Source organism: Cyprinodon tularosa, unplaced genomic scaffold, assembly GCF_016077235.1.
Source record: "Cyprinodon tularosa strain WSP-4 unplaced genomic scaffold, ASM1607723v1 ctg211, whole genome shotgun sequence".
In the NCBI taxonomy this organism is placed as follows: domain Eukaryota; kingdom Metazoa; phylum Chordata; class Actinopteri; order Cyprinodontiformes; family Cyprinodontidae; genus Cyprinodon; species Cyprinodon tularosa.
Window position 1 is genome coordinate 666,249 of NW_024038781.1, and position 17,976 is coordinate 684,224.

Here is a 17,976-nt window from a genome sequence, read left to right on the forward strand (position 1 = left end):
CCTGATCATGTGGGCAGTAGGACATATATAGCAAACAGCTGCCTCATCACGTACACACCGACGCCCCTTTTTAACCCCCTTCATTACCGAGGCTTTCTAAATAACAGAGCTGTCATCGGGGCTCAAGTTATTCAAAGACATAAGCAGCGTTTTAGTGGGATCACAGGGAGAGAGGATGTGAACAGATTGCAGTGTGCATAGAGAGGGTGTGAAGGAGACAACTTGAGATGGGTGCCCTGTTCATCACTGGTTCTTCCTCCTCCCAATCTTAAATCTTCAGAGAAACACAGGATTGTCCTCCCCCTCTAATTACAATTTCCCTGCAGGGACATAATCAGCCTTTGTGGTCCAGGGTCGCTGGGTGTTTCATTTCCTGCAGCATCAAACTCCGTGAAATAAGGCTAACAGCTCCCTGAGTTCTGTCCTGTTACCTTTGGATTGTCTTTTTAAGATCAAAGCTGCATTGATAACTTTTCCGCAGCATCGCAGGTGAATTTTGGTGACTTTTTTTAATGAAATCCTCCGGTCCAGTAATGACTTTTGAATATTGTCAAAGATCTGAGTGCCGGATCCTTTGTTGCTCAGCTGGACCAAATATTGTAACGAAACAAGAACCACAGCATCCTTTTCCTCCCTGCTGAACAAGAGAAATAAAACCTACAACCTCAGCCAGTTGTAGTGTGTGCTTAAAATTTTAACTCAAGGCTGAATTACTGCTGCATCCAAATTATCTGCCAATCTTTGGGTAGAAAGTACTTCTGGTTACCTTTTTCTCCCCTTCCCATGATCTTTACCTGGATGGCTGCAAGAAAGGCTAGAACTATATCTCTGGCTGAATTTTTGATACAACTATCAAAAACTCATCCAAAGAGATGTTTTAACTCTCACAAAAAGAGCAACCATTCTAGTCTTAAATACTTATAACTATCAGGAGGACACGGTAATAGCGCACTGGGCCTCATGGCATGATGCCACGCTGGTAAACCCAGGCTCAAGCTTTTTATTGAGCCTTTGTTTTCTGATGTTTGGCTCTGCTTCTTAAAGTCACGTTGCTGACCTTTGCCAGGTGGTAAACAGGCTCCTCAATAATTGATCGGACTGGATTAGAAATCCCCTTCTGGGGAAAATTATCCTGTCTCTTTCTCCACTCCCCTCAGAGGTACGAACTGAGATGGAGAATGTGTTCTCCTATCAGGACCTAATGTGAGATCTCGTCGTTTGTGTGTGGCCATTAACATGTTGATTTGAATGCATCAGCCATCACACTTCCGAGTCAGCAGTTAATGGCCATAAAGGGACAGGAATTAGAAACATTAAGATTATACTTGTCAGTAATTCAATGAGTCATATATGTGAAACATATTTGATTGACATGTTTGCTGTCCTAAAACATGTTAATAAATAGAAATAGTTTACTAAAAATATCTATAAAAATGTAATTTTTTGCTGCTTTTCTTTCAAAAGAAGATCCAGAGTTCATTAAAAGCCAGGAAAGATAGTTCCAGTGTCACAGAGGTGTGGTTGAAAATGATCGGTCACCTAAAGCCTTAGCTTTGTGGGCGACAAAACTATCTGGTTCTGTTCACAGGATCTAAGATACCGGTACGTGCTAGAAATATATGGGTATAAAGGTTTTTTATCCCTAATGTTAATCCATTTAGCAAAAACCCTGATTTAATTTCATAGAAACCCCATCTGTGACATTTAAATATAGGTGTAATTGGCATAAAATGTTTTGCACTGGGCTAAAATAAACTGGCGGTTTTATGAAAGTCTCTAAAAAGGTTTAAGAAGAAGATCTGCTTACCATGATCTCCATGGCGGTCCACCGAGACGTCCCCCAGTACATGGTCATACCTTGGTTTATCACATAGGTCATAGCTCGAACTATTTCTGCAGGAAGAGCACATTTTAAATGAAATCAGTCAGCTGGATAAACAAATTGCTAACTTTATCTTTTAAATAAAAGGTGTGCAATTAAATTTTTTTCTTTAATACAGAAGAGGATAAAACAAAAAAGGCTTTTGATTTCTGACTGAAACTGATTATTCTCACAGAATCATATCGGCTTATAAGTATGCCTACTTTATTAAAGTGTTAAACCTGGGCTTTGCTGATAGAGTCCTATGTAGTTCACTTTTAATTCTGAGAATAAACTCAGAATAAAGTCATCATAATACTAACAATTTATTATTGTAAATAATACATTATTTTGCACTACCAACGTGTTGAACGTTTATAACCCTTTTAAATAGCACACAACTCAATGTTCTTCTGCATTTTGCACCACATTTATTTTGCACTGCACTAAATCTTTTTTCATATAATACCCTTTTGCAACTGGTTGCTTTTCTCCTATAGTGTTTAAATTCTGCTTCACTTTATAAATTGTAATGTTAACTGTTTCACTGTTGTAAACTGTGTGCAACTGAATTTTGTTTTTTATACACTCTGTGCACACAAAACGACCATAAAGTTGGTCTAAGTCTACGTCTAAGTCTAAATAGGGTAAACAATTTCGGTCCTTAGGACTAAAAAAAACATTAAATGGTCACCTAAATGAAGTCAGATCACAAAAGGAGAGAAGTAAGATTTCAAATTTTATCTATATCATAAATTTGGTTTGTTACTTTTATTCTCCAGAAACAAAAAACAGAAAAATACCATCAGCACATTTTTTTATTGTTACTTGCCTTCTAAGCAGGTGTCATATTCTTAATCAGCAAAAAACAAAACAAAAACAAAACAAGAGGAGCCGTGAGACGGAGCCAAACAGAGATTAATGAAACCCATGAAACAATGACAGAGGAGGCATTTTATCTGTGCAAGCTCCTCAATCTAGAATAAATGATTGAAAACAGAGCACAGTGACCATGAAAGGTCAAATCTGTGTAACAAGGAAGCCCCCAAGTTGAGAAAAAAACCCACTACCTGCATATGGTTCATCCCACACAGTAACAACCCAGGGGTTAACTAACAAGCTCACATACTCAAAGCCCCGGTGATCACATTCAATCTGCCGTGTTTTTAACGGAGCAATTAAAGCTCCAACATTGCTGACCCGGGCAAGCCTGAGGCAGTCTGAGCCAACAAAAACTCAAATTAGGGCTGTCATTATGGTTATTCATCATCACAATGCGCTCACTCCAATTATAACACCATCAGTCACTGTGGCCGGACTTTAGTTTTCTCACTTCACACAACTGGTTCTTGGCAAGACAGCAGATAATAGGGAGAAATAAAAACAAGAAGAGAAAAAAACAATAGCATAGGATTTTAGGAAAAAGTTTAAATCTCACTAGTCCAGACTTTGAGAAAAGCTTTTCTGTTTCTTCTTCTTTTACGAAGTGATAATTAACAGTCTGCCTTCCCAAACTGCATCCTGGCAAAGGAAAGAAGATGTTACAATAAAACAACAAGATGCCAATTTCTTTGTTCCTGCTGTTTGTTTCCAGCCCTCGCCCTGCCCTCCTGACATTTTCTCTTTGTTTGCAACCATGCTGGGCCTGCATTTAAATTCAGCCTGCCACGATTTCCGGATGATGTAGGAGGAGGGACTGCAAAGCGAGTTTGGAAAGCAGGACAACAGCTCTGATGTTTGTGGGAGGAAGTAACCGGTGGGAGTTCATAGTGGGGGAAATAAAAGCAATCAATAAGAAGGCTGGAGATAAGAAAGGGAGAAGTCTTTGTTGTTGTTCAGAACCACAGCTCACTCTGAGAAACAACAAAAAGAAAACAAGGTTTGCACAATCAGGTGTGTCGACCAAACGCTATCAATTTCCAGCAGGGTTTCAGATTAATTTAATACTATTCATCATGTCTAAAAACCACCACATGAGAGTAAATACACCCTTTCACATCTGCTTTGATGCACTTAGAGGTAGAAATGGAACAAACGAAAGGTCGGGTTCAATTAATCAGCAAGTGATAAGTTTGTTCTGAAAGCTGATGTCACACTTGTGCTTTTTGTTAACATTCATCCAAAAAGACATTTTTTCTAACTGTTAATAGGCACATTTTGTGGGTTTTCATATTGAAGTTAAGGGTCAAGAGTGTAAAATATAGTTTATTTGTTTTTTCATAAATAAGGATAATCCGACAATCTGGGAAAGAAGTGTAAATGTGCTACAGCAGGGGAAACCAAAGCTGTGACTGTTGGCACCAAGGGGCCCTCAAGGACCATATGGGGCCCTCACTGTCTTCTGAAAACAGACCAGAGCTTGCCAGTTTGAAATGTGATTTTATTCTGCTGTTCTTAGAGCATTTAATCATATTAATCATATAGAGCTTTTAAGTATTTATAGAGATTCTAAATTGATATTTAAAGAAAATTAGAAGAAACAGTAGAAATCTGTTTTTATGCATAAAGTTTAGGTGAACGTATTGGTAGCCCTTCTTATGACTCAGTACCCCTTAAGTAGCCCTCAGTCTTAAAAAAGTTGGTGACCTCTGCTCTACAGTCTAAAGACGCCCCCTTGTGGTCACTTAATTCATATCTAAATCTGGAAGTGATTGATTGACCCTCAAAGCAGTAAGGAGGTCTGGATTTTTAAAATGAACATCAAATGCTTCAGCTTTGTTAACATTATTGTTCCCATAAATGTGGAAACAGTGATTACAAAAAACAAGCAAAATAATTCCTTCTTAGGCTGAGATTGTAAAACGTTTAAAATGGAGGAAGGAGTCATGTTAGCAGGTAAATGTAATCATCTCTCACATATCTAGTTCACCAAGCAGTAGCACATGACTTCATGATCAAGTTATAGATCCATGATTTTATATATTTATTTGTCCTCTTCTTATTTAGAGCTTAAAATTAGACAAGTGTGTTAAAGGTGTATGAGGTAAATCTCTGCTTCTGTCTGTAGGTAAAAGTTTTAACTCTCACACCTAATTAATTGTCGTTCCCAATATATATGCTTCAAATCAGAAAGTTTATTTTCTCATCTCTCTGAATAATAAATTCAGATTTCATTAGTCTGCTAAAGGAGTTTGGATTTCTTCCACATCAAAGCCGTGCTAATAATGTGTGTAAACTTGGTGTGCTGACCTGCCATAGAAATGCTATTTTCATGAAATGACTGAATACAAACATCTGCATTTGAGTTTAAGAACCCAATCTTAGTTAGGGTAAACAGATTTTCTGCAACCATTTTGTCGGGAATCCTTGATGTCCTGTTTTCCTCTTCTATGAATACGATGTGACAAATAATTTCCTGGTGGATCTGGCACTGAACACAGAACGAATGAATATGAAAACACCTCATGGCAATTGTTAAGTATGGTGGAGGTCCTGTAGTCCTGTGGGCATTGTTCACTACTAATGAGCCTGGGAATTTGTAAGAGTGAGTGTAAAAAAATAAAATAAAATAAAATAAAAAAAGTTAGAACTGTAATATACAGTCATATGTTAAAATTACTTTTTTTTATATATCTATTTATTACTGTTTTCAAGGCCGCACTTCAAAAATAAAATTGTATAGAGCTGTTTTAAACGAAATTTATTTTTGTATACACAAAATAACCTGTCTAAAAAAATTGTAAGGGTGAGTGGACTCATGGAGAGCATCTTAGATTAAAAACCGCTGAAATATACCAGTAAATTAAATGTAGATTGACTTTGTGCCCTTCAGCAGCAGTTGATATAAAGTCTGCTGACAAATCATCACCTAAACTTTTTCAAATGAGAAATGGCAACCTCAGTCCCCAGACCTAAACCCTTTAGACAACATGCACTTTGAATATGAGAATAGACGAGACTGAAGGATCTATGGAGGCTGTACAAAGCGGGATGATCCAAGATTCCTCCCTCTGTACGCTCCAACCATGTGAAATAAGATGTATGTTAAAATGAATAATCTTTTTTGATACTGAACAACAAAAATACTTTGTCTTTTTGGAAAATAACAAAGTATAGCTGTATAAAAAATTTGAAAAAAGAATCTCAGATTTCTTCTTGCTTTCCCAAGTATAGAAACAACAGTTTGTATACTTTTCCATAAAAAAAACACAATAAACTTTCTATAAAAATATGACTTTTAAAAACTTTTCATTGCTTATTCTTTATGCAATGCAGAACATTGCATCTGTTTACCAGTTTAATTGGAACACTATGACCAGCAGACATTTTTATAGCTACAGTTTATTAAGACGTGAGGGCGATCACTCCCTGCAAAGCAAAAGAAGTGAAGTTCCTCAGTGTTTCATATTAAAACAGATTTTTATGATTTCGTTGGTTTCAGGGTTGGTTAGATGAATATTGATAAGATGACTCACCCTCCATGGGAGTATTGCTGTCTGGACGGTTGGCAAAAACTACATCTACATATTCCAACTGCATCCTTTGTAGTGAGCCTTTCAGACCTGAGAGACAGATGAAAAATTCAACTGAATGGTGGATATTATAAGTAAAGTTAGTGAAACATTTTCCAATTTTAGCTTACATGGAAATTAAAATTCAGAAATTTAAATGTCACCTTCAATAATGTGTTTCCTGGACAATCCTCTTTCTGTCTCGGCTCTGATGAATCAAAAAGACAAAAAAATACAAACAATCTGAATCAGTTTCAGCCTTAATTTAGGTTTAATTTCAGCAGAGTCATTTTTGTGCTGAAAAAGGTTTAATATTTTCCTAAAACTTGTCAATCATATGGCTGACTCAGAGCAGAAGCAAATGAAATGTAAATTCCAGGATGTTTTATGTAAATGGATTAGTGTGCATTAAACATCATACGGCATCCTGGCTGCACAGGAATAGATGGAGGCTTGAATCTTTCCCGCAGGAATGTTTTTTTTTTTAAATTCTCTAAAGCAACTTTTTGTTTTTTTAGTAAAAAAGTTTTTACTGCTTATTATCAAACCCAGTAGGACAGGGTCTTCCTCACAGCTTAAAAAAAACTTTTTCTGATTGTTAGTGTTTGTTTAATTTTGAGTGTTATAAAGCAGATGTTTTTAAATCTGTCAGAAAACTTAAGGTTATATTAAAAAGCTAAAATAATTCCTTACTGTTCCTTAAAGAATCTATTAAAACAAGATGACCTGATCACCATTTTTTTAAAATAATTTGTATTAACTTACAGACTAATTTCCCTATGTTTAAAACTGTTTTTGTCAAATATTTGTCTTATAAATTTCCAGTTGAGATAACTTAAAATAAACATTGCATTGAATTACCAGCATAGCTAATGCTGTACGGCCTCTAATGTGATGTAACAGAGCATGAGCTTGTGTCAGATTCTTACAATGACTACGAGTTATAGTGACTCAACCTGTTTCCTCATTTTGAAAAAAACATTTAAAACCTTATTATAAAACTATAACAAAATAGAAACACAACAAATATCAAGTCTTACTGCAGAAATAACACAAATGATGTATTCCTGTCATAATAAAGCAAAGTTTTTGTTAAATCATATTATAATTTTGATCCATTTACATACAAAATAGATAAACAAGTGCTATCCTTCTGTCGATAATAAATCTTTTTTTTTTTTTTATACCCCATTGCTACCGTTTTGGTACCAGGTTGGTAAACAGTCTGAGAATTATTCAGAGACATTTAACAGGTACAAAATGTGTTTTCGTACTTACTTTCCTCCCCAGTAAAGCTTAGTTGTGATCACCAAGCTTGACCGCCTGAAATTACGAAGAAGAGAGGAACAGAATGACCTGGTGAGCGACACAAATTGCACTAAAGTGATTCAGTGTGTTCTTTATCCAGACAAAAGGGACTCTCATGCAGTTTTTCCACAGGGCGGTAAGTGATTGGAGAGATGACTTGTACAACATCAGAAACATATGTTGCTAACTATCCATCAGTGTGGGATTTTAGAGAAAATATCATCCATATCTAGTGTTTATGTGAATGAGAAATGAGTCCCTTTTGTTGTAGGTTTTTCATCCTTTTTTTTTTACATTAACTACCTTTCTGAAAGCCTTAAAATTCAAAAGCAGACCTTTTTCTTTGTATTTTCAAACACATTTCAAAATGAACTGAGTGGCAAAATCTCCTTATGCCTTTAAAACAGCAGTTTTTTGTTGTTGTTTGTAAATATCCAAAGTGAGGGAAAAAAATTTCCAGGAATCTGGAGCTCATAACAAGAGATGAATGTCAAAAAAAATCTAGAAGACTTGCAGTTTAGCTTTTCAGCAATCACCTTGATGGTTCGACTGCTTCACTGCCAGTCAGGGGCTTCCCATTAATTATAGAAAACGAGTAAAAAAAATTTGTCTTATGAAAAACAAACAAAAGTTTTTTTTCCCCTTCGCTTTCTATACAGCATCACATTTATAATGCAGTCATTTCTGTATTGATCCTAATATTAAAGGACAGACGCCTTTGTCACATGGGACAAATCAATATATGGCTGCACCTTCTCATTGCATTATTGACATAAACATCACACTAGTGGATAATGGCCTTACTCAGCTGCTTGTTCTTTCCTGCACCACTAAATTTCCTCTCTGCACATTCATGAGAACACTCATTCTGAAATGTCAGGTTCAGTGAGTCTTAACTGTAGCAGCATCAAAACGCCCACTGGTGTAATGCTGTCAGCCCAGTACGTGACACCACTGTGAGCATCATAATGATGGAGCTAAATCACAACAAAGCAGTGGTAGCTAAATGTTCCCATATGCACTGCAGTTTTTGCAGTAAACGCTACTATTTAATAATATCTCAAACACCGTGAAAAATATAAATCTGCTCATAAATCCGTAATTATTTGCTGTTGTACAATATGAAAGGATCTACTGTATAATAAGTCAGCATCTTTTTGAATGAAGATTACATTAAATGAGGCGGTGATCCCAAATGTTCCATTTGTCATTGTCAGTGTATAAACATGTAAAACTTGTCACTTTCCAGTCTATTACAGAAGAGATCATTAATAAAAATAACCAGGGATACTTTAGTAACTCCCTAAAATGAATATTTGAAATTGCAAGTAAATGCCTGCAGGCAAACGCTGATAGAGTGAATGTTTTATGCTGCAGTTCTGTGATATGTGTGCCTATGCACGTGTGAACAGGAGAGCATAAAGCAGATATACGATTTAACCTTGAATCACAAAACAAAGACTGCAAATATCAAGCTATGTTTCACATCCAGGCTGATGCAAAGCTGTACGTTGGTGCGTCACAGGTGAAACTTCTCGATATGTATCTCCATTACATTCCAAGATGCTAACTCAATCTGACACGTTAATGTCTTCATTACCTCCAGCATTTCTTCTTGATGATGCTTCCCAGAATGATTTCGGCCCTGCAAGGCAACACAAATGAGGTGGATCTATTAAACTCCATTTTAAAGTCAGACACAGACACTAGAAAAGCATCGCGACGTTACAAGTCTCTGCAGTTTAATGGAACAGGGTGGTGTATATACCATCATGGTCATAAAAGGGTAATTAATGATGTCCACTGTTTCTCATAACTTACAAAAGAAATTCTCCCTAATGCTCAAACATCAATAGTTTTATTTGGGATTTTATGTGACCAAAATACTTTGGTTCAAGGTTATAAAATCAAAATAAAAAGATCCTTATTTGTTTTTCCAAAAATAAATATCAAAAGTGGCAGGCTTTTTTTATGGGTGTGTCAACCTACTTTCAACATTCAGAGGCTAAAATATTTGATTTCAGTAGTTAACTTTATCTTCATCAGACTAAACGAATATCTTATGGGAAAGTCAATTTCCAATCATTACAAAAGATTCTCCATTTGATTTAGTTTTGAGCTCAAACTGGTTATTAAACTGGTTATTGGATCACAATAGTTCTTTTCTTCCAGAAATGTCCTGTTTTATTTCCATCAAGCATTCCCACAGAATGATGCAGCCGCCACTGTGTTTTACTTTGGAAAGTTGAGTCAGGAAGTATAACTTTGCTCCTAACATAGGAGCACCTTCTTTAACTTATTTATGTCTTTTTTTTTTTTTTTTTTTTTTACATATGCTTCCTTCATGTCCTTTTTCATCCATGTACACATTTACCAAACACTTCTGATGTACTTTGTTGTTCTGACTGATTTACAATCCCAAATAAAATTTATTGTAGAAAAAACACAACAGTGTATAAAAAAAAAAAAAGTGACCAATTGTTTTTTTTTTTTTATAATTGTTATCCATCTAAACTGCCTTAAATATAATAACCTTAAATATAAATATATTTCTTTGTTTCATTTAAATGTATTCCTTGGATCCTTTTTCTTTTTTGTTGTTTGTTTTTTTTTTAAAAATTATGCAGCATTTAAAGTATAAGAATTAAACTATAACAGGAAACCTAAAGAATATTGTAGACAGGATCAGATTATTCTACCTCTTAAATTTGCTTGAGTACAAGCATACCTTGTCTTTTTTAATGATATTATAAAACTTGCCCTTTTGTGTGAAACAACATGTCAGTATTGTATTTGAAACCTCTGTGCCAAATTCAAATGTAAAGATGCTATCCACAGTAAGACATCAGTATGTAAATGATTATTCCTTTAACCCCAATTTAATTCTTAAAACACCCACCTGCCGCCTGCATAAACCTCAGCTGTGTCAAACAAGTTGACTCCACTCTCATAGGCGATGGTCATTAGCTGCTCTGCAACCTGCAGACACGTCACGTCAAACACAGAAACACACGCAGAGAAAAAAAAAAGGTGATTCAAAAGTCTGTGTGGACAATTCATCAGTCAGGTTTAATATTTCAACATTTATTCACTTTTTGTTCAATAATTTGGATGTTTCTTCAAACAAGACGTCCAGAGCAGGAAATAAAACATTGATGGAAGAGTTGAAAAATAGGGCAGCCAATAAAAGCATGCAACAGCATATTTTATCTAAACATTATTAGTAATGCATTTTAGCTGGAAGGCTTCCTCAGAGCATGAATATTATCTAAAGTAATTCATTTATGTAACGTATTTTTACAACAGCGACCCTGAGTGCAAATGCAGAATATAGTAACAGAGCTTCACCTTCATAGCAACAACTGAACAATGCATGGTCTTTAACAGGAAATGATGATTTCAATTGGAAAAACTCACACAAAGAGAAAATACAATTAGGAGAAATTTATTGATACAATAACTTTGTCTTTGGCGCTCAGACCTTGGCAGAAAACATAGCGCTTAATTTTGATAGATATGCATGAACAGGAGCAAATAATAGGGCTGTTCTCCCCCCCAGGCCTGAAACTGGTGGTGGAGTGGAGATAGATGAAGTTGGTCAGTCTGTAGACTGCTGGTTAGCGAGACGGTATGCTGAGCTTTATGGGGAGATCCATTGGACTGCAGGAGCTGATACTAGGGCTTCACTCAGGGACCTGGAAGATCGAAGTCCAGTTGGATATCACAGGTTGAGAGAACCTGTCCATGATGAGCAAGCATTGAGCAACATTGGAGAGGAAAAACTCCCCGTTGGGAAGAAACCTCTGGCAGAAGCAGGCTCAACATGGCGGTCTTCTGCTGGATCGGTCCAAATGAGACAGGGAACGCAGTAAGGGTCCGAGAGGAATTACACTCTAATGAAGCTTTAGCTATGGTGGTGGAGGAGGGGCTGGAGGTGGGTTGAAACAGTGTCATCTGAATGAAGTCACAGCGCATCCGCCACCTGCGCACAGAAGCAGACTAGTGCGGATTGGAGGCCTTTTAAGATCAACTTTGGATGCTGACTGGCTTTCGTGGAGGTGTGGTTCAAAGCCGATTGGCGGTGTCGCAGGTAGATGTAGGAGAACAATGAGTTTCTTCAGATGAACGTCCGCCTAGGCTCCATTAATCAAAGTAAGATATAACATTGGTGTAAAACGTTCTTAGTGAGACTTGCTGTTTTGATTCTCTTTATCATATATGCTTCTTGGACAACTTGTGAAAGTTCAGCAAAGTAGCTTCTATTTTGTCATGGTCTATATAAAACTGTTAGAGTATGGAAATGGGATTTAGCCACATACCACAGCTTCTAAATTTCAAGTTAACATAATGGAGCAAGATTCGGTTTTAAGTTAAAACATCAGAAAACCTAAATTTTTAATTGATGTGAAAACACTGGACTTAGCTGTAACTGATCGATGATAACCAAATGTAGGAATGAAGCATTTAATCCTAGCAGCTGTACTGAATTTCCTTTTCAATTTTGCCTTCCAGAAGAATTGGTCCACCCCTTTGGTTCAATTTGCATCTTTTCTAAGCTATAACAAGGCCATTTTGGGCCACTCTATAAAGCCTGGAACTCAACGCAATGCAGAGATTTTGAATTGAAAAAGTTTCCTGGATGGGAAGCGGAACTTCTTCAAATTTGGAAAACAAAGCCCAGTGGTTTGTTTTTTAACTTTTTTGGAATGACTATGAGACCTAATATAATTATAATAGATGCTGTATTTACTGTGATTCATTATTTTATGTAAAGTAATTGACTCATTGTTCCTTATTTTAGACTTGCAAGGATAAATTTAAGGACATTTTAAAAACTGTGAGCACAAGTATAGCCTAATGGTAAAGTGACATTCATTTAAAGTTTTATTTTTCCACACTTTGCTTTGCCTTTAAAATCTTGATATGCAGACAAAAAGGTTAAGCACAAAAAAAGAAGAGTTCTTTTTGCTTATAAATGGTATGGAATATGATTTGGATAGGTAAAATCAATATTACAAAGTATTTATCTAAATTCTCATTTAAATCCTTTACTTCAAAAAACACTTAAGTTTCAGTCTATTCAAGCCTCGAAACGTTTTTTGTAAAAACATACATTTACAAAATCCGGATCTGTCCTAACCTAAATCAAGCAATCAAGGGCTTTATCAGTGGCATCAGGTGCGCTTGAGACAGACGACCCGAAGTACCCTTTTATCTATGTTAAGATTTCATCACATGTTAGAAAAAAGGTTTAATCGACAGAATTCTTTCAAAATCTTAAAGGAAAAATGTTGCAAAACCAAAGTAGTTTAAAGGGATCTGTTACTATCACATCTAGATTTGGCAGAAAGATGAAAGCTCAATCAGATTTTGAGCAAATCAGCATGATGGACACTGAAGCCAAAGTGGAAGTGCGTTAACGGTCGCCATGATTAGTGCTGCAGAATAGTTCTGGCAGTAAGGAAAGAAGTAGGAGGAGGAAGATTGATGTTTCCTATCAATTGCAGTTAGAATAGGAACATTCTGCCATTTCTATTCAGCGCTTATGTGCTATATGTATTCATACAACGCTTTGAAGCTGAAGAAGCTGATGCACTTGAGCTTTGGCTTAAGAGTCCTTACCTACTTGCTGTATTTGGATGTTCCTAAGTATCCTGTGTCGAAGAAGGTCATAACAGTAAAGAGTACTAGATGCTTGTCATAATGAGGCTGTGTATTTTTTTTCTTTAATTAGAAGGAACTATTTTTTATAATTTGTGTTAAACTGCTTTAATTGATCAGGTAAGAGGGTTTTTTTAAGCAAGCAGATGCTAGTTTGCAAATTTTTTAATAAATCACATTTGCAGTGGGGCCCTAAATCTTTTTCTTCTCTACAAAGTAAGGGCAGAGGATAGGTAGTCAAGGTTACAATGTGATGATATCATACAAATCTATAACCAGCATAAGGATTCATTATACATCTTTTTCCCATTCAGTATAACCATTTTTTCAAAGTCCATCCATATGCAAAAACTACATGAATATTAATGAAATTCTATTACTTTGAGAGAAAGTTAAGAAGCCATGGAGGAAAAAAAGACAAGGACCTAGAGAGCAGTATCCACATTTAAAAATGTCTCAGTAAAAGTCTCTGAACCCTGGGCAACTGTTAAAATGGAGCAGAATGAAAAGATACGTAATGCTCTCTTTACAAAGAGGGACTAGTTAAATGGAAAAGCATACAGGAAAGCAAGGGGAAGGAGAGAATGAACTGTTTGTTTTCCCTTCTGAGTGCAGATGAGAAGCACACTGCTGTGGGCACCAGAAGGGCATCATTAGTCCAGTGAAGGAACAACAGGCCCTTTTTCTAAGAAAAGGTCCAATATTTTAAAACTTAATGAGATGATAAAAGTTCAACACAAGAAACAAGAAGTAGGCAAGTCTGGAAGTTTTCCAACTTAGTTCTGGAACATTTTTTACACAAATTGATGTATAGGTTAAGCAGTCAGATAAATACATAAGCCAGGCCTTTTCACTCTTTCCAACATACAATGAGTCATTAAAGTTACAGAAACTTTAGGGTGACAACACCTTTCTTTTTTCACCACCTGGACTGCAAAGGTGGATAGAAAACAAAAGCTTGACAGATATGACAGCAAAGAAAGCCAACGTTTTTCCTCTATCATAACCCCAGATTTAAGGCTGCCACAGCCTCCCACATCCTACCCACACAGCCTCACAGAGGACTTTATAACTGCGCTGCTTTCGCTCCTCCAAACACCACACTGCTTTAGAATCAGAAACTGTAACACCGAGGCTTTCTATAACTCACTGTACAATTTATGGACCTGGCTTTGACCTTTTCAAATAAGTAAGCAGTGAAAACTTGCTTACCCACACACTCATGTCAGCTTTCTGTCTGGAAACCAGGTACATTAAAATAGAACCATCCTTAAATATGGACAAAGATCTCCAGCCTTGAATAGAAGCACCTTTTAAAACGGACCTTTAAGCTATGCATTTATTTCTATAAGCCGGTACACAGATGTTTGGGTGTAGAAGTTTGCCTGAAAGCTGTATGACATTGACATCCTAGTGGTTATCAAAAAGCTCTGCTGTCCTACTACCACAAATATAAACCTGAAGTTTGCTAAATCTTTAGACTATTACTAACCAATGTGCTTTGGTCAAAAGATTGGAAGTTTTAGGTTTATATTTAAATGTGTAACACCATGTAGAAGAGCATCCCATGTCTACTGTTAAATTTGGTGAAAGATTTACGATTCTGTGGGTCTGATTCACCTCCAAGTGCAACCTTGACAACATGTCCTCATTAAACATTGAAATGCAAGAAGATTTTCAACAAGAATCCATTTGCATCTGTTAGAAATCTTGAAATGGGTTATCATTTGGTTTCCTCACTGGGATAGTGATAACTTCCAGTCCTCCAAAACTACATCCTACTGAAACCATGTTGGGTTCAGTAGCAAAGAGGACAGTCAGACAGGAAGACTCTTGGTAATGATGGAATGAGTGCTATTCAATAAGCAAATGGATGTCGTATAACATATTTACAGCCAGTTTACTGATTAGTGTTCAAACTGTGTATTTCTTCTTTGTCCTCCCAGAAGAACTATAATGACATTAAAGGAACTATATTTATTTTTTTCAGAGATTAAGCCGCTGCAATAAAAGCTGAATTTATTTAAGGCTTGTTACACATCTGTACCAGGGGTGTCAATAAATCTAGTTGGCACTAAAGACAAATGAAGAAACTCCAGAATATTTTTTTTCCCCTGATGTGCTGAGAGCTTCAGCACTGGGTCAATCATTTCATATCCACTCTGAGCTAACAAGCTATTCCGTCGTAACTCTCTGATGTTAAATTCGCCTGAAGTGGCTGAGAAGTATCTGTGACATCAGTGTTGGCAGCGGAGACATGCAGAATAATTGGGTGAAAAAGGGTACAGCATTTCGTTTTGGAGGGCGGGGCCCCTCAGGTATGAAAAATAACTCTAGTGTGAGCCTTGTCTTTCTCTGTCCTCTGTGATCAGCTTTTCTGTATTTTCTGTCACTCTGTGTACTTTAGGATCTAATGACCCTGAAACCAAGCTCAAATAATATTAACGTTAATAGGTAAGAGTGTCTGTATCCCTATGTTCACATATAAACACATTAAATGTGTCTCTAAAAGCAAAGTAATGTTTGTTTTTCATACAGCAGCTTAAATTTGACTTTAAATACATGCATCCTCAATAAAAGAGGCTATGTTGTCTCGATCCAGAGGAATAATGATCACATATTCCCAAAGCTAACCATACAGCTATTAACCCTAAAAAAAATAAAAAGACACGAAGAATAATAGGCTGTAATCATAGAGAAAGCTTAACTCTAACAACAAGCTCTACTTGTCTAGAGGACAAAGGGAAGCATCATCTATAATTAAATACATTTTAGGAGATTTACAGACTTACGAATATGAGAAAAAAGCATCAACATAATTTAAGGGATCGTTTTAAAGTTTGTTTCAGTTTTTCAACATTTTAATATGAACTTTTCCATCTTTATTTTAATGTTAGAACAACATTCTTGCATAGCTGTGAACATCAGTCTAACCGAAGCGCCTTTTGATGCCATTCAGGTGTTCAGTCTTATTGAGTCCATCATTGCCATCAGCTATAGGGAATCCAATTAATATCAGTAATAATGGTGAAGTTTAGTCTGACATTAAATTATTATTTTTTTTTTGTTGCTTTAATTTTTGTCTGGTGGGATAACCAAAGTGATTCAAATTTGCTTATAGTAAAAAAAAAAAAAAAGAAGTTTGTATGATAGAATGTGTGTACCCGTTTTAGCTATTACAGTTGGCAATGCTGATCCGATTTTGATCAGCTAAACACACATTGAGCCCAACTTACAGAGAAGTAACCCGCTTTACTCTTTACAATGTTCCATATACAGTACGATTTTACTTTGAAGTCTACACACCAAATAGAAGACAGGAAATGCTAAGTGGTTGTTGGGGTCCTGACAGCTGCAAATAGCTTCAGTAGCAGTCAATCTGTTCGGTTTGATATTGAGATAGACTACATGCAAGAAGTGCTGGTCAAAAAATCTTATAAATAAGACAAACGCTTTAACAATGAAATGTCTATCTTTGAGGAGTGGCTCCTCAAAAATAGAAAAACCATGAATTGTTTGCTACTGTAGCCAGGGTCAAATATTCTCTGGAAACAAGTGCTGATGTATGAATGACAATAAAATGGAAGTGTCATGATCAGGGCTCTGACAACTGGCTTAATTATTTACTTCATTCACCTATCGAACTCTGCCTGGTTTCTAATCATTGCTCATCTGATCCACCTGCTCCTGCTTCTGTTTAAGGTGCTTGTATCCAGCTGTCATAGCCAGATTATTCTCATTCTGGTGTGCCAGTGGAGAGCAGGTTTTAAGCATGCCATAGTGTTTCTGATTTCCTGATCCGACCTGTTCTGCCTCTCAACCACTGAGCCTGACTGCTGTTCCTGTCTGAACTGTCTTCAGACTCCTGGAACTCTAAGCTTTTCTGCTCTGATCTGTTTGTCTGACCTGGCTTCGGACTCCTGCTTGTTATCTGTTCTCCAGAAACCGCCGCATCTTTTTGGTAGCCCACCGGCTGGATCTTACCTCATTCTCTGGACACGGGCTGAACTGTTAAACCAGTTTCCTGTAATAGACGCCCTAACTGCTTCTACTCAGATCATCTGGGTTTTAAATAAAAGCTTTTGAGTTATCAAACTGTCTGTCTTGACTTGAAAATGGGGCCCTCTCTTCTGAGTCTTCACAGGAAATCTATGGCTAAAATAACAAGTGTGATGTTTAGAGGAATAGCTTTGAAGTACAGAGAGGGAATCATTATGATTTGAAGGTGCAGGAGGGTCTGGCATTGCACTAGTTAAAAGGGCATCATGATGAAAGAAGGTTATGGGGAAGCAAACATCTCAACAAAATATAGCATAGGCAGGAATAAGTCTTTGAGTTGGATGATAATTTCCGGCATAGTGAGAAATTGGTTACTTATTAGCTTTAGGATTTAGGTTTTAGATTTGCCAGCAGAACTCTCAGCTCAATTAAACAAACAAACAAACAAAAACATATGTGAGCAAAGTAGCATCACAATTTTATTCTATTAAAAACATTTCTAGTCATCAGCAAACTGGAGAAGTGGAAGGAGACCCTCCCAAAAATAGGACCAAATATTTCAGCTTTCAAGACCGTTATAGGAAACACTTAGGACATTTATTTTAATTTCTAGATTTAAAGGAAAATGTTATATATATTCACTCATCAGAAAATAAGCAAACAGCAATAAGATAAGCAAACTGTTGTCCTGCTTAG

General features: G+C 36.5%; 1 protein-coding gene across 3 annotated transcripts in view; it reads right to left on the reverse strand.

Annotated features, from left to right (window-relative positions):
- Positions 1-17,976, reverse strand: part of kcnab1a (potassium voltage-gated channel, shaker-related subfamily, beta member 1 a) — a 125,060-nt gene that overhangs the window by 5,273 nt on the left and 101,811 nt on the right. For 2 of the 3 annotated variants that reach the window (XM_038285562.1, XM_038285561.1), the window contains exons 4-9: positions 10,520-10,599; positions 9,221-9,265; positions 7,591-7,635; positions 6,477-6,520; positions 6,277-6,363; positions 1,808-1,893 (exon numbers count right to left, since the gene is read on the reverse strand). In XM_038285562.1, coding sequence (XP_038141490.1) covers positions 1,808-1,893; positions 6,277-6,363; positions 6,477-6,520; positions 7,591-7,635; positions 9,221-9,265; positions 10,520-10,599 — 387 coding nt within the window. Of the gene's footprint in view, positions 1-1,807; positions 1,894-6,276; positions 6,439-6,476; positions 6,521-7,590; positions 7,636-9,220; positions 9,266-10,519; positions 10,600-17,976 lie in introns of all 3 variants that reach the window. The other variant, XM_038285560.1, reaches the window with a different exon arrangement.